Source organism: Artemia sp. Qi Xiang Cuo, chromosome 9 (genome assembly GCF_049724085.1).
Source record: "Artemia sp. Qi Xiang Cuo chromosome 9, ASM4972408v1, whole genome shotgun sequence".
Classification (NCBI taxonomy): domain Eukaryota; kingdom Metazoa; phylum Arthropoda; class Branchiopoda; order Anostraca; family Artemiidae; genus Artemia; species Artemia sp. Qi Xiang Cuo.
In genome coordinates this window covers 52,224,230-52,248,641 of record NC_142802.1, presented here as the reverse complement: position 1 = coordinate 52,248,641, position 24,412 = coordinate 52,224,230, and the positions used below count along the sequence as shown (strand labels likewise).

Below are 24,412 nucleotides of genomic sequence, written 5' to 3'. Positions count from 1 at the left end.
ATTAATAATCAATCAAGTCTTTTTTGGGGACCCTTCAGTATTCTAGACCCTCCAACTGTCTAGATGTTCTATTAAACCAATGGGGATTGATGCTATTGACAAAATGGGATGCAGCAGATGTCATGCAGTCCTATTGTAGTCACTTGTTGTAGTCACTGTTTTTGGGTTGTAGCTTCTCCTTCTGTGTTGGTATGAAAGATTGAAGTTTTCAACTAATGAGCAGTTCAGGTGGGGATGCTGGACCATAAATGGGAGCATTTCTACTCCTGAAAAGCTAAGTAAGGGTCTGTCTTGTGTTCAAGTGCTTTGGTCATCTGTTTTTCAACAATCTTGACTGATTTTTTTCTTAGTCCACTTCTGAGGGTAGTGTTGACTGTATGTAAAATGCTGGATGTCGGTAAATGTCACAAAATACTTGGATGAAAACTTGGGGGTGTTGTCTGATGTGAGAGTCAGTGGGACATAATTTCTAGAAAACTGCATTATTAGTTTTATCACCATCAATTGAGAAGAACTTATTACCTTAAATTGCAGCTAGGAGCAGTCTAAGGATTTATTATGGAAAAGAAATGAACTGCAATGAATTGGCTGCAATATTAATAACTAGATAATCTTGTCTTTGAAATTTAAACAGGTCTACTCCCACCTGTTCAAAGCAGGGCTTCCGCTCTCGAGCCTTAAAATTCTGGGACAAGTCTTCAAGATTCGGGAATTTTTCGGGGAAAAAAATAAACTGGAATTTCGTTGTGAAAATATGGGAGCCAAAATTGGTTTAAGCTACATTTTCAGGCTCAAGTAGGGCTTGAATCCGCGTAGTAAATCAAGCCTTTTACAGAGTAGGTTTTAGAGCCAGAGCACGGGATTGGAGCCCGTAGCTGAAAAGTTTATTGCTGAAATTGCAGCAAAAACTTCAAAATTGTTTCAAAAAAATGAAAAAATAAATGAAAAAAAAATAAATAAATAGGGAACACATGTGAACTGTAAATACCAGTAGCAATTTTTCATTAAGTCATTAATCTGAGTAATTCACTAATAATATTTAAAAACAAAAACAAATATTTTTGTAGTTTCTAGATAGGTAAATTAAACAGAAAAAATTCAACCTATAGGTATGGGGCAACATTAAAACTTAAAACAAACAAGAACTAAATTAAACAAGTAAATTTAAACTGAAATTAAAAGGGGAATTTTGACTACAATAGAAACATTATTGGTTTTTCATGCTGATTCTAAGATTTTAGGTGTTACTTATTGTTTTTCTTCATGCTAAGATTATTTGGAATTATTAACCAACAGTTCGTGATAAATAAGTCCGAAAATAATATAAAACTTGACAAGAAAATAACATGAGGCTAAAAACCAAAATTTTTACTTTAAGCTTTAATGTAAATTTTCTTATGAATAATGTTTTTGGGTCATTTACATTTAAATCCCCTATTCCCCGACCTTGTACATGGTGTATAGCTAAACTTTGCCTCATTAGGAGGGGGAGGGGGTGGTTTCATTTTTTATGGTATTAAGATGTATTTAGGGATAGTTCTTAAGAATAAATATATTATAACACAATTTCTTTAAATTTTTTGTTTCTATCTCAGAATTAATCTTCATACAGGGTTACTAATTGTTCAAGCATTAGGAGTTGTAAAGGTAGATATTCAAACGAATTTACTTGGCTATCCCGAATTTGAACAGAATATATTTTCCGTAATATTTCCTTCGCCTAACTAACAGTTTTACAAGACCGAAAAAGATCATAAACTGCAATTTAAAACATTGCACCCACTGAAAATATTACACAGGTGAAGGGGCCATAATTGTGAGGGGAGTGCTGGGTGAATACGTTTGAAGATAAAAGGTGGTAAGACATATACAAATGAATGTACATTGTCAGTTTAATATACATATACTGATATTTAGTAATCAAAATGTTAATATTGTTTGATTTATTAAAGTTATAAAAGTAAAATCATTTATATTTTTTTTCAGTAAAGTGCAAATTATGTTCTGGCCTTTGGAAGGCATAGGGGTTTTGAACCCAACTTACTTTAATTTCTGCTCGTTTTGAGTTTGACTTGGTTATTTATTGTAATTTCTGTTCGTTTTGGGTTTCATTTATTTATCGATGCTGATTTCTGGTAGTTTCACGCTTGGTAGATCGTTTGATTTTATTTCTGCTCATTTTTTGTTTAATGGAGTTCTTTACTTTTCTTAGAAAAACTTATTTTTTGAAAAAATTTTCTGTATTAATTTCTGTTCGTTTTATATTGACATAGTCTTTCCAGGGAGAAAGAAAATAATACTTTAAAACTTTTCGTTTTTTTAAGACTTTATAGTTTGGCCTGCTATTTGTATGCCGGAGAAAAATTCTCAGCAATTTTTAACAACATACATCCTTTTAAAAATCTGGACACAAATAGTCATTTTTAATTTAGTTTCATACCTCCTCTAGTTGACCTGAAATGAAAAACTTGATACCATTCGCAAAAAAATCTGTTTACTTTCTTTGATAGCTTGTTATACCTACGCTATTTTGATTTGGTCAAATTTTAAGAGCAGAAGTACCCCGAAAGGTTGCTGAGACGCCTTATTGGGAATTAGCATTAACACAGTGCATTTTGATTTATTCTTAGGACAACATTTAGTTTTTAAACATAATGGGCAAATGGGAGGGTAGGCATGGGAGGAAGATTAGTTGCCCTCCAATCACTTTCGACTATTAAAAAGAGCATCAGCTCTTTCTATTTTAAATCGAATGAGCCCCTTTTGAAGTTCCTACGAGAACTCCTTCGATACGAAGTGGCCCGGTCTAAACAACAACAACAACAACAAAAAATAATACATTATACTCACATCGATCTTTACTATAAAAATTTTAAGCCTTCCAATCACTTTCTACTATTAAAAGGGGCACTAGGCCTTTCGATTTCCAATCGAATTAACCCTTTTTCATGTTTTACGACAACGCTTTCTATAAACACCTTATACGCCCCAGGGCATAAACTACAGCGCTTACCCTAAGGGCTGTTAGGGTGGTTGTCATCCTCTAAGACCTAATTTCTAGAACTTTCAACTACGTTAAACAAAATGGCTATCTCGAAAATTTGATTGGATTTGTTTGGGGAAATGGTGGGCGTGAAAGGGGCTTTAGTCACTCTGCAATCAGTTTCCACTATTAAAAAATGCACTAGCCCTTTCAATTTCCAATCAAATGAGCCTTTTTGAAGTTTCTACGACAACACTTTCTATAAAAACTTATATGCTCCCAGGACATAACTTCAACCCTTGCCCTGAGGGCTGGGGGGGTGTCATCCTCAAAGACCTAATTTCCAAAACTTTACTACGTTGAACAAAATGGCTATCTGAAAATTTTGATTGGGTGTTTTTGGAGGAATGGTGGGCGTGAGAGGGGGGTTAGTTATCCTCCAATCACTTTTCGTCTATTAAAAAGGGCACTAATCCTCTCAATTTCCAATTGAATGAGCCCCTTTTGAAGTTTTTATGAAAACTCTAACTATAAAAACCTTATATGCCCCCAGGGCATAATTTACAACTTTTGTCCTGGGGGCTCTGGGGGGTTTGACATTCTTAAATAAATAGTTTCCAGAACTTTCAACCACGTTGAACAAAATGGATATCTATAAACTGTGATTGAATATTTTTGGGGATATGGTGGGCGTGCGGGACGGGGGGGGGGTAATTACTCTCTGCTAACTTTCGACTATTAAAAAGGGCGATTTTAATTTCCAATCAAATGAGCCCTTTTTGAAATTTCTATAACAACTTTTTATATAAACCTTATATCCCCCCAGGGCATAACTTACAAATGAAACTCAGAGAGGAAAGAAAATAACAAAAATGAAAAATAAAATCAGAAAAGGTGAAAAAACGAGGATTTTGTAAGCCAGTGGCGAATCATGAAGATTTTTCATTTTGTTATTATCTTTCCTCTGAGGGGTCTCTGAGGGGCCTATCATCCAAAAAGATGTAATTTCCAGAACATTCAACTACGTTGAACAAAATGGATGTCTCAAAATTTTGATTTGATGTGTTTGGGAAAATGGTGGTCGTGAGAGGTGGGTTTGTTGCCCTTCAATCACTTTCAACTATTAAAAAGGGCACTAGCCCTTTCATTTCCCAGTTCGATGAGCCCTTTTTGAAGTTTCTACAACATCGCTTTCTGTAAAAAACTTATATGTCCCCAGGGCATAACTTACAACCCTTTCCCTGAGGGCTTTGGGGGGCTGTCATCCTTAAAGACCTAATTTCCAAAACTTTCAACTACGTTGAACAAAATGGCTGTCTAAAAAATTTTGATTGGATGTGTTTGGGGAAAAGGTGGGAGTAAGAGGGGGGTTAGTTGCCCACAAATCACTTTCGATTATTAAAAAGGGCACTAGCCCTTTTAATTTCCAATCGAATGAGCCCCTTTTCAAGTTTCTACGACAAAGTTTTCAATAAAAACCTTTTACGCCCCTAGGGCATAACTTATAACCCTTGCCCTGAAGACTGTGGGATTAGTATCGTGCTCAAAGGTATAATTTTCTGAACTTTAAACTGCGTGGAACGAAATGGCTATCTCAAAATTTTGATTGGATGTGTTTGGGGAAATGGTGGACGTGGAAGGGGTGTTAGTTGCCTTCCAATCAGTTTCGATTAATAAAAATGGCTATTAAAAATGGTACTAGCCATTTCGATTTCGAATTGAATGAGCCCTTTTTGAAGTTTCTACGACAAGGCGTTCTATAAAAACCTTATATGACCCCAGGGCATAGCTTACAACCCTTGCCCTGAGGGCTGTGGGGGGTGTCATCCTCTAAGACCTAATTTCCAGAATTTTCAACTGGGTTGAACAAAATGGCTATTTAAAAATTTTGATTGGATGTGTTTGGGGAAAAGGTGGACGTGAGATTGATGTTAGTTGCCCTCCAATCACTTTCGACTATTAAATAGGGCACTAGCCCTTTGAATTTCCAATCGAATGAACCTTTTTGAAGTTTCTTCGACAACGGTTTCTACAAAAACCTTATATGCCCACCACGGCATAACTTACAACCCTTGCCCTGAGGGCTGTGGGGGAGTGTCCTCCTCAAAAACACAATTTCTGTCTGGAAATCAACTACGCTGAACAAAATGGCTATCCTCATATTTTGATTGGATGTGTTTCGGGAAATGGTGGGCGTGGAAGGTGTGTTAAGTTGCCTTCCAATCCCTTTCGACTATTAAAGAGGGCACAAGCCGCTCCAATTTCCAATTGAATGAGCCCTTTTAGAATTTTACGACAACTTCTTCGATACGAAGTGCCCTGGTCTAAAGGAAAAAAATTATAAATAATACATTGTGCCAACATCGTTCTTCTGTGTCCCCAGGGCATAACTTAAAACTCTTGCCGTGAGGTTTGTGGGGGAGTGTCCTCCTCAAAAACACAATTTCTATCTGTAAATCAACTACGCTGAACAAAATGGCTATCCTGAAATTTTGATTGGATGTGTTTCGGGAAATGCTGGGCGTGGAAGGGGTGTTAGTTGCCTTCCAATCACTTTCGACTATTAAAAAGGGCATAAGCCACTCTAATTTCCAATCGAACGAGCCCTTTTGAAGTTCCTACGACAGCTCTTTTGATACGAAGTGCCCTGGTATGGAAAAAAAGTATACATTGTACCAACATCGTTCTTTACTTTGGCAGCGCGATTGCGCTGCCTATGATTTAATCAATTGACAGAGAAACAGCATAAAAATACTGTATAAAACCATTCTCTACTTTTTTGTTATCAGAACAACTTAGATCTAATCAGTTTTTTGTCTTATCTTCACTTGTTGTGATTTAAAAAATTAACAACGCATGCAGGGGGTCTTAGGGTTTCCTGTTTTCTAGGGGGTCAGCATATATACAGGTGGGGGGGGGGGTATTTGTAACATCTCTTTTCTGTAAAAAAAATACTTAGTTCTAAGGCTTTTCTCTAAAATTTTCAGTGATTTTCATGCACTTCACCTGTTTTGGCTGAATAATCTTAGTAAAAAAAGTTGGTTTTGAGTTTTCCTATATTATATCATTTTGATTTTTAGGTTTACATCATGGAATAAGAATGAGCTTAAAGAAGATTAAGCGACGCCTTTCTCAAACGTTCAGAATTAGTTTAGATGGCTCATTATCAGCCCTTGCAGAACACCTTACTTTAGAAGAAAATGGAGAATACAAAGAAAATGGTATGCTTATTTGGTTGGAACATTTGGAATATATATATATATATATATATATATATATATATATATATATATATATATATATATATATATATATATATATATATATATATATATGTATGTATATATATATCCCCCATGAGGTAACCTGTTGAAAAATGTATTCTAAACGTTGCAAAATTGGGTAGAAAACCAACAAAGAGAAAAATCTCAATGAAAAAAAAAAAAAAAAAAAAAAAACAACAAACAAGACAGCGGCGAGTTCCACTGGCCGCAGTCTGGTTTTTTTTTTTCGTTTTTTTTTTTTTTTCGTTGAAATTTTTTTCTCTGTTGGTTTTTTGTCATGGCTGGCCAGTTTGGCTTAAGATCTTTCATTCGTAAAATTGGGCAGATCAATTTAATTTTTTATTTTTAAATTTCGGTAAGGTATAAATTGAAAAAACAACAAAGAACAACTCCAGTTTGCTGCTTCAAAACGCGCTTTTCAGTAACTATTGCGACTTTAAACACCTTTTTTGTTTCTTTTTTTTTTTACTTGACAGGTTTATGTGAAACTAGCAAGCCTCCTACCTGCAAGAAAATAATAAAATTGAAGAGTTCTTTCAAGTTTGTATATGGCATGAATTCTTCCTTTAGTCATAGGGGTTATAGAAGGGTAAGTCCTCATTCTAAAAATCCATTGTTGCTTTCTTCAAGAAAAATGAGTTGTCTTTTTTCAAATTTGTCTTTTCCCATGCCTCCCTAAAGAAATTGCTGCACACTGGCTTGCCCAAATTGCACTGCTTATGAATAAAAGGAAAATACCTGAAAACTTTACCATAAGCAGGAGTTCAGCCTGTTGGCCTCAAGGCAATCAGCTGAAGTTTATACCCATAGATCAAGAAAGCCTCTTGAAAGTTTGTTGTAATTTATAAACTCATTTATTACTAATTATATACTCAATTATAAACTAATTTTCATGCTTAATTACTATTTTTAAACTTGACCAATCATAAAGTACCACATGGCACCCAAGAAGTGCCCTTTGTTTTTTTTTTTCATTTTTTAAAATAAAAAATGACAAAAAAAGGATTTTGTCCTAATAATTTTTTTTCCAAATTATTCGGGGGGGGGGGGGGTACAGACTATGTAATTCAATGTCAACTAATCAAAAAAGTGAATTATCATTTAAAAATATAGAATATACTTAATAGTAAAGAAAAACGTAGAAATATACAATCAGAACTTGGTGCTGTATCCAAAGCATTAAGCATTACAAAATCCAAAGCTTATGAAGTGCAAGCAGGATTTAGCCAGACTGAGGACTATGGCTTATCGCATATTTCTTTACCTTCAAAATAATCTCTGTTTTCAATTAGTTTTTTAGTTTATTTGTACGTATGACCTACTCCCCCTTTATTTAGCGGTGCTGCAGTGAAAGCTTTTTATTTACATTTCGGTTGCAAGTACATTGACTTGCTAGTGCTTTATTCAAAAATCATAAATAAATTACTACAATTTTTGTTACACTATTCACTAGCTTTTTAACTATCATAGTGTTGACACATTTAATATCTCTACTTCATTTTATCGAAATCTACGTCAAATCTATTGTTATTGTAGTTGTTTTTTTGTTAAAAATTTTTCCGACTGCCAAGCCATTGATATCCGAAATATGTTTGCAAAACGCAATAATAGACTCTGCAGTCCTGATAGCCTTTTGCGTAACAGTAAACCCCTTTCATCAAATGATATAAATTATTTTAAAAGCTTGTAGAATTTTATAAAGATGGTTGGGCTGAGCTGTTTAACAGCAGAATTGCCCTTTTAAGGAATGGAATCCATCCTCGAGCTGTTCTGATGATGAATTATGGCATAAAATGTCTTGTTTAAGGGTTAAATGGAAAGAGAGTTTTAGTAAATTTAATATTCGTTCATGTAGAAGCTTGAGGCAAGGTATTGTCCTTACGCCTACTATTTTTTATGTTTCTGTTGTCTTTGCTTTTGATCCGGATCCTCCTTGAGTTGTTCTGATAATAATCAGTGATACAAAATATCTTGTAGTAGGGTTAAAGGGAAAGGTAATTTTAATATCTTTAATGTTCATTGTAAGTAGAGGTTTGAGGCAAAGTATTGCCCCTGCGCCTACTATTTTCAATATTTATATGTTGCATATTCTTTTGATTTTATCAAACATCTCTTATTTCTGGTTATAGAGATGGAAATTTTTAGATTTCTAATGCAGATGATCTTATTTTTCTTAGTCGGTCCTCGTGTTCTCTTCAGAATAATTTTAATATTTTGATGTATTTTTTTTTCAAATTTTGGTCTTTAATTAGCGCGGAAAAATGTCAACTTTTAATTTTCTGCCCTAGGCCTCCTAATATTATTATTTATAAGGTAAAAATTAAAGTCCATGATGTTCTGAAACTGTTAGAGTCTTTATGTATCCTTAATGGTCCTTCCCTATCCGTTTGTCCAGCACATTTGACGAAGTTCGTCCGTTCTTTTTATTTCTGCATATTCGTGCTATGTCATTTCTCTCCTTGTTTTTCTAACTAGAAAGTCTTTAGCTAATGTTTTTAATTCCTTAGCTCTACCCAACATTCTTCTAAAGGCAGCATTGTTACTCTATTTTAGCTCTTCTAATTGTTCAGATATTAAAACAAACTTTTTTCGTTTTCGGAAAATTGTATGCCATCTATCAAAATTTTCTTGTACTTCATCAATGGTAAAATAATATGGTATGAAAGGTCCCATTGTGATAATGAATAAGAAACCTACAAGTTTAATTTAGTTGGGGACTCTTAATCTAAAATATTTAATTCTATAAACTGGTGTATTTCGATTTTTCGTTTGCTTGTTCATACTTAGCCAGTTTATTGATATTTTTTTCTAATTTTAAATTTAGTAGGCCAGTAACTTATTTGAGTAGGGTTGAACTCTATTAGAGGTTAGACAAAGTATCTTTTGGATTATAAATGGATCAGGCTCAAGTACTGTTAGTGGATGAAAGATACGGAAAAAAATGGTCAAACCTTGGGGAAATTGCAACCGAATTTTTTTTTACACCAAAATGTTTAGAAAAATAGCTTAGTTACATAAAAAAATCCACGAAAATCTCCCTTGCTCAATGGTCCCAAATTTGCCCTTGAAGGGGGAAAAGAGGGGAAAACCGATTTTTGTGTTTATAAATATTTTCGAGTTTAAATAGTCGTTTCCTATAAAATCAATCATGCTGACTCCAAATCTGAATTCAGGTTTTTATTTTTTCGTACCTTTATGCCCATTTCCACCCTAAAAGGACGGGAAGGGGGTTAAAACTCGAAATGAAGAAGCTGCCGTATTTTTTTTTATCGTTTCCCATGATTTTACGTAGTCAAGTACCTCATCTTACCTAAAACGGTTGTGCTAATTGACCATTATAAACTAGTTTTTTAATATAATTTTTGGTCGATTCACCCTTTCCTATCAAGCTAGGAATGGCGCATTAGAGGCGCCTTATATGAGTCTCGAATAGTTTAATTTCAAACTAGTATTTTAGAATTCCCTCCCCTCTCCAGTTGGCGGTTGCCATTCCTTAGTGCCATTTTAGCATATCTAATCAGTGGGGCCATCTACCACTGTTCTTGCTACATGACTGGGTTCAAGACTATTTAAAAGGTTTGTGCCGTTTTATTTACTTCCGAAAAAAAGACAAAAGAATAAAACTAACGAGTGCGCTAGTCGAGCTGGAAAAACTTGTCATTACCTTTTACCAACCGCTTTACTGGATTGTCGATACAGAGCCTGCCACAAGTACTTTAAGGAATGATATTGTTGTCCTAGGTAGATTTCACACGTACATGAGTTTCCTAAGAGCCATTGCCTTCCTTATGGCTGACTCGGGACTTTTGGAAATCGTAGGTCAAGTATACGTGCCTAAAACTGAGCGAAGTATGTTACAAGGCAAAGCTGTCTCTCGTGCTGTGCGAAGATATGGTCTGTTGAAGATAGCTCTTTATACGAACCTTTTATTATCAGAACTGAATAGCAGAGTGTTTGATAGCCATAACATGTTACCAGAACCCCTTGAAAAGGCAAAACAGGCGTACGAGTTGCTTCTTGAAAGAGATACCATTGACAAAGCGGAGGTGTCAGAACCAGCAGAACTTATCCATGAAATAGTACATAGTATAAAAGAACGATTTTCCAAGTCCAAAACTTCCCGTCTTTAGTTTCAGTATCTGAACCTACTTGGAGTCTTGAAAAAGAACCTTAGAGCTACACTAAGTGGCAATTTTGAGCTTTATCTACAATATTTGTTAGGAATACTTCCTTACTTTGCTGCTTCCGGCCATAATCTTTACACGAAGTCTACTTGGCTGTTCTTGCAGTCGACTTTTCAGTTGAAGAAAGACAACCCAGAGCTTTACAGAATGTTACACGAATACCTGTTCATCTGGAGAATTGGCATCTAATGGGTGGCACTTTCTCCTGATTTGGTAATCAAGCAAACATTAATGAAAAGTATGAAAATGAGTGGCGGTCTGACGAGAGGTAGAGGCATGACTGGATTATATCAGACAATTTGGACATCTGGTATACCTACTCTGGTTCTCGTTAACAAACGCATGCATTTGACTATTGAAATTATATTCAACGCATGACTATTGAAAATCACACAGAAGCGATATCTTCGAGGAAAGCTAGAGATCTGGTGGACTTAGGAAAGATAGTCCGATACATTGAGCCCCTAGAATCCAACAGGATTCACGGCTGTTGAACGTGATTACTGGTGTCCGTACTCATGATCTGTAAACGTAGACGATACCAAATCTATGAAAGAGATAATTTTGAAGCGTATGGAAGCGAAAGAAATTAACAAACATGTTTTCATAAGATAGGATAAAGCTGTAACTATGACTGAGAAGTCATCTGTGGTGATAAATAGCGAGAAAGAAATGGTCGAACCAGCTCTAATCGTTCAACGTCAAGCCTCAGTAGTTAGCACTAGTGGCTCTGAATTGAATAAGGTTATGTCGTTCGAGCATTGTACTTTTCCACCATCGCGCTTTAGTTCGTTCGAGGTAATGAGGACTGCTGACAAAGCCTCTTTAGTAAATGCACTGATGAAAATTTAGGGGCTCGATGGTCCAGTGACACTGCCAACCTCCAGGAGAGTTTTGGAAGGTGTCTGGCTAGTACACAAAATACCATGGACTGCCGTATTCACATACTCTAAGGAAGCAGAATCTTACGTAGATTATGTCAAAAGACATTTCGGCCAGGCAGTGGTAGTTTTTGACTCTTACAATGATACATCAACGACGAAAAAATTGCACACAGCTGAAGAGAACCAAAGGTTTGTCGCATCCAACTATTGAATCTTTTCCTAACATGATCGTCAAAAGTGAGGAGGAATTTTTGAGAAGTCTAAAAAACAAAAAACGCATCATCGATCTACTTACTGAGAGGCTGGCAAACTCAAGATGTGCATCGAAGTTAAATACGATGAGCAATAGAAGGCCAAAATTTTAGTTTTTGGGTGGACGATACGGCATAGACAACATTGAGACCTATGAAAATGACCAAAGCTTGGGATTTCTAAATTTTAGTGAGTCAACTGTTACTGGAGATAGTGTGTATCGGCTTCATAACATTATCACAACTATTAACAGGTCCGTATTAATCTAAGTCAAAGTAGTCGACAAAGTTTTAGCACAAGTGACTGTAGTTTGTACAACTAAGACATCGGGATTATCCTGACCCTGTAGATCTGCAAGGAAAACAGCTTGAAATTGTTGACAATACTTTACAGGCTGTCAATGATCCTCATTGTTTTGGTAAAAAATGTTTTTTCCTAGATGGACCAGTGTTACCTGTAAACCATTTGTTTATAAGACTGTATCACATTATGTGTGGAAAAAATTACAAAGTACTATGTATGGCTTATACAAAAATAGCAGCAACTTTATTGCCATTCGGACTAACAACATACAAGACCTTCGGCTTGAAAGATCCACTTTCCTCAGATTCTGTTTCCCGTTATAGAAAGCGGTGTTGTAGAAACCTAAAAAGGGCTCATTTGATTGGAAATTGAGATGGCTAGTGCCCTTACTAATAGTCAAAAGCGATCGGAGGACAAATGCCCCCCCACCCCCACGCCCATCATTTACCCAAACACTTCCGATCAACATTTTGATATAACCCTTTTGGTGAACGTAGTTAAAGGGTCCAAAAATTATGTTTTTGATTATGACCCCTCCCCCCACAGCCCTCATGGCTAAGATTGTAAGTTATGCCCTGGGGGCATATGATGTTTTATAGAAAGCGTTCTCGTAAAAACTTCATAAATTGAGTCATTGGATTGGAAATTGAGAGGGCTATGGTCCTTTTTAATAGTCGAAAGTAATCGGAGAGAGAATCACCCCCGCCCTGTTTCCATCATTTCACCAAACATTTCCGATCGACATTTTGATATGGTCATTTTGTTTAATGTAGTTGAAAGGTCTGGGAATTAAGCCTCTGAGGATGACAGCCCTCCTCCCATAGTCTTCAGGACAAGGGTCCTAAGTTATGCCCCTGGGGCATGTAAGGTTTTTATAGAAAGTTTTGTCGTAGAAACTTTGAGAAGGGCTCATGGATTGAAAATTGAGAGGACTAGTGCCTTTTTTATTAGTCGAAAGTGATCAGAGGGCAAATGCCCCCCCCATGCCCATCGTTTCCCCAAACACTTACAATCAAAATTTTGAGATAGCTATTTTGTTCAGCATATCAGAAAGGTCTGGAGATTATGTCTTTGAGGATAAAAAATCCCCCAGCCCTCAGGGCAAGGGTTGTAAGTTATGCCCTGGGGACATTTAAGGTTTTTATAGAAAGCGTTGTCATGTAAACTTCGGAGGGGGCTAATTGGATTGGTAATCAGACCGATGTGAAAATACGAAAAGAAAAAATGATAAACCCTCACATCCCTTCCCCCTTAGGCACGGTTTCATGAGTTCCCCCTTCGAGGCCTCATTTATGACGAGAAAAGAGGAAGGGCCACTTTAAGCACTATTTACAAGAGAGGCGCCACTTTGGCTTAACCCTATGACACACGTGTGGCTACAGGCTGACCCCGTCTCAACTGGACTGCCTGACAATGGTTACAGTTCTTTCTGTAATTTTCCATATCTGTAAATAACCCAGGCCAAAAGTATTCCGGCAAAATACGATCAGCCACCTCCTTGTTGGACCTGTGAAAACCATCTTGTCTGATGTGCCCCTCCATGATTAGGCACTCACGGAAAAATTCCATGAGCACGACGATTTGGGGAAGTTGATCGTTGAAGAACCTTCTTAAGATTCCTTGCTCATCCCATGCGTATTTTGCGTCACTTGGATCCATCATTTCAAACGCCGCCAGTTCTACGTAATACTGTAGTGCGCGGTCTGCTACTTGCAACCGGCTTACCTCGCCGTTGGTGAATCCATACAGGGGCTCTGGCAGATCTATATTCATCGCAACGACGATTCATTCTGGATCTTGCAACGAAAAATTTATCTACAGTATTTACAAAACGAGGAGGGGTCTCGCCTATTCCTGATATTTTGACAGGGCGTCAGCATTAGCGCTCGCAACCCCTGGACGGCTACTAATGGTGAAATCATATGCTTGTAGGGCCAGAATCCACCGAACTAATTTCTCGTTCAGATTCGACATCACATGAAGCCAGCGAACGAATCATGATCAATTTCGACAAAAAAAACCTGACCCGCCAGGAAATAGTTTAACTAGGATGTTACCCAGTTTATTATTTGCGCTTATTTCTAAATCGAGGAGTATTGACTCTAAGCGGGTGTCAGTTTCCTGCTGAAGAAGCCGATAGGGTATTCCTCCCCGTTAGTCCGCTGGGTCAAGACTGCCCCCAATCCTTTGCCGCTCGCGTCTGTTTGTAGTATGAAGGGCTCCTTATAGTTCGAGTTCCTCAAAACCGGAGCTGAACACAACGCCTCCTTCAGAGACTCAACTGCCAGTTCTGCATTGGGAGTCCACTCGACTACCTCAGGGGCCTTTTTGGTCGTTGTCTGGCAGAGTGGTTCGGCCAAAGCTGTGAAATTCTGGATAAAGCGACCATAGTATCCAACTAGTCCCATTAATGCTCGAACATCCTTTTTCTAAATGGGCCTTGGATAATTGACAATCCCCTGGACCTTGTTCGTCGATGGCTTAACGACTGTCAGCCCTGCTGACTGCAATCTCTGTAGCACCATTTCGATATGTTGCAGGTGGTCCTTGAAAGTATCCACTGGTGGCCACTGAAGATCACAATATCGTCAATGTAGCAGCGACAGAATTTCAAATCCCTGAGAGCACGATCCATGAGCTTTTGGAATCTTCAATTTGCTCCTTGAATCCCGAATGACATTACGAGAAAGTCGTATGGAACATTTGACGTCACAAATGTTGCCTTGTGTATGCTATTACGGTGTATTTCTATCTGCCAATATCATTGGGCTAAATCTAACCTGCTGATTAATTCAACCATTCCCATCCCGTCAAGAGTATCATCCGTGTGTAGTAACGGGTAACATTTTTTCGTTTAAATTCTATTGAGTTCCCAATAGTCGGCACAAAACCGCACCGTCCCATCTGGCTTTGGTACCAGTACTATCGGTGACGCATAATCACTCTCCGGTGCCGTCTCGCTGCTGGAACTCGATAAGGTTTCTTCTGCACCGGTGGGTTACTGCCTGTATCGATCTCATGCATCACGAGATCGGTTTTCCCAGGTCTGTCTGAAAGGGTCGTTCTGTATCTTCTCAAGATTTTAGCCAAATTCTTTCTCTGACCATGACTCAAAATTCCATTTATGGATGTCTGGATGGCTACTTCGAAGTCTGTGTCATTTCCTGGACCCTTTTAGTCCGTCATCCCTTCTAGACTTGTGTCCACACAGTTGTTTGTTTAAATACATAAGTTTTCATTCGGGTTTTCCCTGTGGTACTTTCTAAGAAGGTTTACGTGGAGAAGCTTTGACCTCTTTTTCCCCTCGGGAAATTCCACCAGGTAGTCCACACTTCCGGATTATTTCAGGATCTTGCATGGGCCTCGCTACTGTACCTCAAGTTTGCTATTTTCACACGGTAAGAGGACCAGCACTTCCTCTCTCGCTTTAAACTCTCTGGGTTTCCGGTTGTGATCATACCAGGTCTTCTGTCGTTCCTGACTTGCCAGAAAGTTTTGATGTGCAGTCTCGGTCCATTTGCTAAGTCGTTCTCGCATATTGACCAGGTAACTGACTACTGATTCAGACGCACCTTTCTTTTTCTCCTCCCACTCCTCTCGTAACACATCTAGTGATCCTCTGACGTGATGCCCATAGATCAGCTCGAATGGTGAGAAACCTGTCGAAGCCTCCTGTAGGCAAACAAAAGATATGGAGGATACTGTTTTCATTTCTTCGGCTCATCTCTGACAAATTTTCTTAGCATCTGCACTATGGTCCCATTTAACCTCTCAACCAATCCATCTGTCTCCGGATGGTAAACACTGGTACGAAGGAGTTTAATGCCAAGGGCCAAGTATAGTCTCTGCATCGCTTGGGAAATGAGGTTACTTCCATTGTCGGTCAGAATCTCTGAAGGTATCGTCAGAATCAGTTCGTCAGCTATCTTTTGTGAGTGAGTCGAGCGAAGCGGTATAGCCTCCGGATATCTGGTTGCATAGTTACTTATTACTAGGATCCACTTGAAACCAGTTTTACTACGCTCTAAAGGTCCCACCAGGTCCATTCCTATTTTGTGGAAAGGAGTTTCAATGATCGCGAGGGGTTTTAATGGCACCTTCTCTATCTGGCATTTTCTGGCTGTTATCTGGCAATCATGCCACTGTTGTCAATGTTTTGCTACGTCCAGATAAACTTTCGGCCGAAAGAATCTTTAAAGAATCCTGTCGGTAGTTCGTTGCCTGCCCATAGGTGAATTATGGGCTAGTTTTAGCACGTCTGTTCTGTAGGCTAAAGGAACCACTAATTGCCACTTCTGCTCGTCCCAATCTCCTTCTTTGACTACTCGGTAAAGGATTTCATCGCTTACGATGAAATATTTTGCCTCTTTAGGTTCAGCCATAGCTCGCACCCAGAATTCTTGCAAGGTTTCATCCATCCTCTGTAACTCAGCAAAACATTTCCCTTTTTGTCCAGGTTTCATGGGAGCCTCCTCTCCGTCTGACTTGCCCTGAGAAGCAGCGTTCTTTTCTCAACTCTTCTGCCACCGACTCTTCCGTGCTTTTCCTCCTCCAGAAAACATTGAGTCGTCGAAGTCAAACAGTCTTGCCTCTGAAATATCTGTTTGTAACTCACCCAGCTTGCTTGCTCTGGCCCTCGTTGTCGCAAACACATCAACTTCCGAATCTTCCAGCCTCGAGAATTCTGGAAAATTTCTCCCTACCAGGAACTTCTTTGGGATCCGATCCGAGACTGCAACCTTCACTGAAAGTTCAACAAGCAAATCATCTGTTTGTTTCACCCGTACGTCCACTACTGCCGTAGGGTATTCGTGTGTGTCGCCATGTACACATCTCAAGCTTCTAGGCTCCTCCTAGCACCATAACTCTTCTGGTACCAACTCCGAGTGCAAAACTGTTATGTCTGCTCTAGTGTCCATCAGCATTTTAATATTCCTTCCGTCTACTTTGCCATGAAGCACTACCGCTGCCCCTGCCGACTCCCGGTGATCGGGCCTTTCCGGGCTATCAGCCAAGAAACCCTGCCACGTCTTTTCTGGCTTCTGCTTTTTTCTCGGACAGTTCTTCGCAAAGTGTGATGTGACGTCACACACAAAGCTGGCTCTCCTGTTTCTGCTCGGCGACTCTCGCGCGAGCTTCCCTCCTTGGACTCAGCTCTCGCTTGATGACTGCTCACCCCTCCTTTATGGCTGCCGTCAAAACTCCTCTGTTTCCTTCCCTCCATGCCTGGACGCTGGTCTCTTTTATCGCCACCCGTCTTCAAACAATTTTTCGTTGTTTTACGAGCTAGGGCGCTAGCTTCCGCAAAAGAAACAGCTTCCTTAAGAGTTTTAAACTGCCTCTTCTACATCCTTCAATGGCACAACCACTCTGGCTGACCGGGTGCTTGTTGCCGCCAGGTTCTCTGCCTGCGCTCTCAGCGATGTTAAACTGAGCCATCTATTGAAGTTGGTTCCCAGCTTCCTTCCGAATTCTCCGTAGGACTCCTTTTCTTTTTTTCTTCCACCCCGGAAGCGTATGCGATGCGTTTCATTTATGACAGAATACTTCTCAAGTATTGCTGTCTTAACCGCATCATAATCAGCAAATGTATCCGCCGATAAACCTGACATCGTCTCCAATTCGGAGCCGAATAGAATTGGTTACAGTTGTGCAGCCCACTGTTCCCTAGGCCAGCCACTAGCCGTCGCCGTGCTCTCAAACATGCTGAAAAACGAGTCTATGTCGTCACTATCTGTCAGCTTCATTAGCTTGGGCCTAATTGTGGCTTGTGCTGCTGTAGGCTGCTGCTGATTTGCCGCAGGTTGACCCGCCAAGCTAGTTGTTAGGGCGTTTAGTGCTGTTATAAGCTGATTAAACTGTTCTGCATCCATTGGAATCGGATTTTTAGTAAAAAGGATCTGGATACTTGCTGAAACTTCTGGCAATGCTTCATCCCTACCTTTCTTTCCCCTTTCCCTGTCCTTGTCATACTATCTTCTGTTTCGGAAATAGCCTCAGGCAAGAACTTCACACTCTGTTGTTCTCCCTTCTTGTCAACTGATCTCCTCCGCCGGACTCTCAGCCCGACCAACAACCTCTGTAATATGTGACTGAAATACCTGTTCCGTCTCAGAGTTAAACTCTTTAAGAGGGTCTACTTTAGTCCTCCTCTTAAGAATCACTGATGCTCCGTCGTTTAGAGTGTCTGGTAATTTAACGTGAACTCGACCCAGTGAACTGGACCTAGTCTGTCTCACAGATTCGGTAGGATTCTTGAGCATACGACTTCACCAACCTTAGGTTACAAAAATGTTTTTTTTTATACTAAAATAAGATCACTATAATCTCTTTAAGGTTTACGAAAATATTGCCTTTCTTTACCGCCTCAATTACCGGCAAAGTGTCACTCCAATTTTTCGACGATTAGGAAAATTTGGTGGGCGGGTTTCGCGATATAATCAGCTGAAAAATATAGACTTTTCTCAAAAGTCTAATAGGAGAACTGAAATGCTGTAAAAACAGCAAAATTGTCGTAACGTGAATTACTTAATCAAGTTTAGACTTTTCTCTAAAGCATAAACGGAGAATTTCTGTTCTAAAAAACAGCAAAAAATCGGTAACGTGAATTAATAAATTAGGCTTAGACTTTTCTTCAAAGCTTAAATCGAAAACTGAAATTGTAAACCAGCAAAATGTCGGTAACGTGAATTAATTGATTAGGTTTAGACTTTTCTCAAAAGCTTAAACAGAAAACTAAAATTATACAAAACAACGAAATGTCGCTAGCGTAATTAAATTAGTTACCATTAACCCAGGAGCTCTTCAAACGGAATCACTTGCGGGAATAGTAGACACTTTGTCCCTATTCCGGATCTACCGTTCAACACCTCTCCAAATTCAGGGATCTTCTCCCGTCGCCAGACACCAAATGTGACAACTTTTACCACAGCAACCAATAATTAGAACCCGAGTCCTAAAATTGGTCTCAATCAGAAACCCTTATCGCTGTCTAAATTCGCCAAGTGTAAAGATTTTCGAACAGAGGTCTTTATTCTACAAAGTTCAGGAAAGGTCTGACCATTTCATACAAACAAAAATCATTCCGAACAAAACTAGCTTATATCTCAGCTCTCTGCCAAAACAGGTAATAAGCCTTCTTCAATTCTCACACGATTACAAACTACAATCTCGGAAAATAAATATCACAAAGTGAAAATACAAAAAGAAAAAATGATAAATCATCACAGTAGAGAAAGTGTGTTTCATTTAAAAATTGAATGGTCTTTCATTTGTTTGATTTGTTTTTCCTTCGCTACTCTGGTTCAATTCACTGTAATTCAAAAAGTTAGTTTTTTTCTTTTGTCTTCTTCACTTTTTTGTTGAATGTTATGTATAGTTCGAACTCAGAACATTTTTTCGTTAAGTTTATAGGGAGCATGTGACCAAAGTTGTATTAATTCTGCGAAAAATATGCAAATTCTATTTGTCAATTTTAATTTTTACGAGGTTGCAAAATCCTATCTACAGTTAGATACACAGTCTGATGGTCTTTTTACCCATAAAATGGCTTTGGAATCATTAGAGTACATTTTAAAAGACAATGGATACAAAAGACAATATCATTGTTTATTGTTTTTGGGTTTTAACAAAATTAATGATATTTCACAAGTCTTTCACATTTGATTTCCATTTAGCTAGAAATCGCCCATCAGATCGATTTTTATCGGATGTGTTTGGGGGAATGGTGGACGTGAGAGTGGGGTTAGTTACCCTCCAATCACTTTCGACTATTAAAAAGGGCACTAGCCATTTCAATTTCCAATCGAATGAGCCCTTTTTGAAGTTTTTACGGCAATTCTATCTATCAAAACCTTATATACCCCCCAGGGCATAACTTACAACCTTTGCCCTCGGGGCTCCGGAGGGTTTGTCATCGTTAAATACATAATTTCCGGAACTTTCAACTGCGTTGAACAAAATGGCTATCTCTAAACTTTGATTGAATGTTTTTGGGGAAAAGGCTCGAGGGGGGGGGGGGGGGTAAATACTATCCACTCACTTTCGACTATTAAAAAGGGCAATTTCAATTTCCAATCAAATTAGCCTTTTTTTGAAATTTCTACAACAACTTTCTATATAAACTTTATAGGTCCCCAGGACATAACTTACAACCCTTGTGAGGGCTCTGGGGGCTTATCATCCTAAAAGACCTAATTTCCAGAACTTTGAACTACATTGAACAAAATGGATATCTCAAAATTTTGATTGGATGTGTTTGGGAAAATGGTTGGTGTGAAAGGAGTGTTAGTTGCCTTTCAATCACTCCCAACTAGTATTACTAGCACGATCCGCTACAGTTTCCAATTAAGTGAGCCCTTTCAGAAGTATCCGCGGAATAGCTTTCTATAAAAAACTTTTTATGCCTCCAGAGCGTAACCTAAAACCCTTTCCCTGAGGGTTATGGGGGAGTATCCTCCTCAAAAAATAATTTCAATCTGGAAATAAGCTACGCTGAACAAAATGGCTATCTCAAAATTTTGACTGGATGTGTTTCGGGAACTGGTGGGCGTGGAAGGGGTTTTAGTTGCCTTCTGATCACTTTCGATTATTAAAAATGGCACAAGCCACTCCAATTTCCAATTGAATGAGCCCTTTTACAAGTTTCTACGACAACTCTTTCGATACGAAGTGCCCTGGTATGGCAACCAAAAAAAAATAATATTACGTTGCGCCAACATCGTTCTTTACTTAGGCAGAGCTATTGCGCTGCCTATGATTTCTGTTCGTTTTGAGTTTCATTTATTTATTGAAATTGATTTGTTTTTTTTTTTTTTGCTTGGAAGATTATTTGACTTTATTTCGCTCATTTTTGGTTTAATGGAGCTCTTTACTTTGTTTGAAAAATTGGTCTTGTGGAAGAAGTTTTTTAATTAATTTCTGTTCGGTTTTTATTAGCCTAGTCTTTTTCATGGAAAAAAATATTGTATATCTTTTCAGTTTTCTTCCATAAGAATTCTTAGTATGGGTTGCTATTTGTATGTTGGAGATACTTCTTTAACAATTTTTAATCCTGACAAGCTGTATTTTTTATTTAATTTTATAGCTTCTCAAAATGACCTGAAAAATAAAACTTAATATCATTGCCAAAAGATTCTTTCTATGGTCTTTGGCAACATGGGTAAACCTGTTGTCTTTTTATTTCTTTAAATTGTAAGAACAAAAGTAGTAATAGTAGTGTCCTTGAAAGATTCAACTGAATACCCCCAGTCGTTCTCAATATATTGCTGAGGTGTTTTATTGGCAACCATTTAAAACAATGCCTTTTGGCTTATTTTAAAGCAATATTTAGTTCTAAAGCATAATGAAAAAATTGCATAATTGTGGGCGCTTGACATGCCTAATATACGTAAAGACATAGTTTCTGGACCGTTCTACTGTGCTGGAAAAAATCGCTGTCTCAAAAATTTTATTGACTACGTTTGGAAAATGCATGAGCTTGCTTGGGTTATCCACCCTCCGATCACTCTGAATCTTAAAAAGGGCCCCCTTTTTAAGATTCATCACCAATCCAATGAGCCCCCATACATTTTAAATTTATGCTTAAAAAAATAACAACAGGCTCGTATGCAGAAATTCATTTTGGGAGGAGTGTAATAAGAAAAAATGTATGGAAGTTTATGGAGTGTATGGAAAAATGTGTGGAAAATAAAGAGATTGTGTGGAATTCAGGCTATGGCGATTGACTGGTATTAGCCAACTTTTTAAACTATATAAACAGAATAGTGAAAATAAATAATTTAACAAGTAAAGAAAATTGTATAAATCAAAAGTAATAAATTTATTTTTATATTGTTTGTCAAGTCAAGCCGAAATTCGTCTTTTAGTATGTTGAAGTAATATATTGATTAGTATATTACCTAAGTCTGGGATATAGTAGATTCGACCTGAAAATGGGATAGACATATTAACAATAAGAAGCTTACCTAGAAATACCTAGGAGATATGAATCAGTGATGAGCAAGTACATCTTTGACTTTAATAGTCCTGAAATCTAGTGATGTGATCGTTGCTTTGATTCCTACATAACCGGTGAGTCGAAGTGCTAGCTGTAGTAAACGTTTCAGGAACTGTAGTGTGCCTCAAATAGAAAAGGCTACAATTGTGACTACAATTTTTAAGAAATCTGAAAACATCTAAGGACTTGGGGTTTTTGTTTATCTTTCTCGTTTCTCGTTTCTGGCGTATATGTCTTAATTTTTTTTTTTTTTTTAATTTGACTTTATTGAAAAAGAAACACACAAAAAAGAACACAACTACAGGGACTGATCAATGATCCCTAGGGCCTAAACGTTAGCCCCTGGAGAACATTGAGTGTTCATCAGCATTACCACCCCTAGTGATTTATCTCTATTTCTAGTCATTTTAATATTGCCTAATTGTGATTAGATGTGTTTGGGGGAATGGTGCGCGTGAGAGGTTGGTTAGTTACCCTCCAATAACTTTCTACTATTAAAAAGGACACTAGCCCTCTCAATTTACTATTGAATCAGCCCCTTTTGAAGTTTTTACGACGAATCTATCTATAAAAACCTTATATGCCCCCAGGGCATAACTTACAACCTTCTTCCTGGGGGCTCTGGGAGGTTTTTCATCCTAAATACATAATTTCCAGAACTTTCAACTACGTTGAACAAAATGGCTATCTCAAAATTTGTATTGGATGTGTTTGAGGAAATGGTGGGCGTGAGAGGGGGGTCAATTACTCTCCACTCACTTTCGACTATTAAAAAAGGAAATTTCAATTTCCAAACAAATGAGCCTTTTTTGAAATTTCTACAACAACTTTCTTTATAAAGCTTATATACCCCCAGGTCATAACTTACAACCCTTGCACTGAGGGTTCTGAGGGGGTTATCATCCTTAAAGACCTTCGACTACTTTGAACAAAATGGATGCATCAAAATTTCTTTGGAATATGTTTGGGGAAATAGTGGTCATGTGAGGAGGATCAGTTGCCTTATAAGACTTTTTGGATGTTAAAATGGCATTATTCATTTCAACTTCCAATTGAGTGAGCCATATTCGATCTTTCTACAACATCGAATTCTATGAAAACCTTATATGTCCCAAGGGCATAACTTACAACCATTGCCCTGAGGGTTTTTTTTTGGGGGGGGGGGAGGGGCTGTCATCCTTAAAGAATTAATTTCCGAAACTTTCAGCTACGTTGAATAAAATGGCTATCTAAAAATTTGGATTGGATGTGTTTGGGGAAAAGGTGAGCGTGAGAGGGGGGCTAGTTGCCCTCAAATCACTTTTGACTATTAAAAAGAGCACTAGCCCTTTGAATTCAAATCAAAAGAGCTCTTTTTCAAGTTTCTACGACAAAAATTTCAATAAAAACTTATATGCCCCCAGGGCATAACTTATAACCCTTGCCCTGAGGGCTGTGGGGGAGTTTCCTCCTCAAAAACATAATTTCTATCTGGAAATCAATTACGCTGAACAAAATGGCTATCTAAAAATTTTTATTGGATGTGTTTGGGGAAAAGTGGGCGTGAGAGGGGGGTTAGTTGCCCTCAAATCACTTTCGACTATTAAAAAGGGTACTAGACCTTTGAATTTCCAATCGAATGAGCCCTTTTTCAAGTTTCTGCGACAAAGATTTTGATAAAAACTTTTTTTTCGACATAACACCTTTAAATTAGGTGTTGTTTTCTTAGACCCCACTGCCGTTCTAAGACGAACAAATAAACTTTCAAATGGGGATACATCCATTTATTTAGACAGTGAAAAAACAGGTCCAAAAGTCCAGATAGTTCGGTCACTTATACAGCGACCGTCTTCAGTAGAAATACTAAAATAATAAAATTGAAACTAGCATATTTATATGCAACAAAATAAATAACTTTTCGGGTCATTCACAAAATAATGAACTTCCGGGTTATTCACTAGATTATTTTTAGGAGAGAGTTAATTGACAAAGTTCATTCAAAGTTCTCTCAAAGTTCTTGAAGTAAATTTTCTTCTTCAATCTTGCTCATATATAAAACAAATTTCCAATGAAAGTGGTAAAGCCTTCCGTGTCTTCTAATTGCAAACCAAATGTTGAGTTTTTTTTTATGTTCACTGGGTTGGTCTAATTTCCCCATATATACGACGTATTTTCGACGTAACACCTTTAAATTAGGTGTTGTTTTCTTAGACCACACTGCCCTTCTAAGACGAACAAATAAACTTTCAAATGGGGATAAATCCTTTTATTTAGACAGTGAAAAAACAGGTACAAAAGTCCAGATATTTCGGTCACATATACAGCGACCGTCTTCAGTAGAAATACTAAAATAATAAAATTGAAACTAGCATGTCTATATGTAACAAAACAAATAACTTTTCCGGTAATTCCCAAAATAATGAACTTCTGGATTATTCACTGGATTATTTTAAGAGAGAGTTCATTGACAAAGTTCATTCAAAGTTCTTGATGTAAATTTTCTTCTTTAATCTTGCCCAAATGTAAAACAAATTTCCAATGAAAGT

The 24,412-nt window shown here is 37.8% G+C and overlaps 1 protein-coding gene across 1 annotated transcript in view; it reads left to right on the top strand.

The window, feature by feature from the left end:
• The window catches only part of LOC148948784 (cyclin-dependent kinase 17-like), a 148,473-nt gene that overhangs the window by 22,286 nt on the left and 101,775 nt on the right, over window positions 1-24,412 (top strand). Inside the window, exon 2 of the mRNA XM_089094088.1 lies at window positions 6,064-6,204. Within this exon, the coding sequence (XP_088950214.1) occupies window positions 6,084-6,204 (121 nt within the window). The 5' untranslated portion in view covers window positions 6,064-6,083. The remainder of the gene's footprint in view (window positions 1-6,063; window positions 6,205-24,412) is intronic.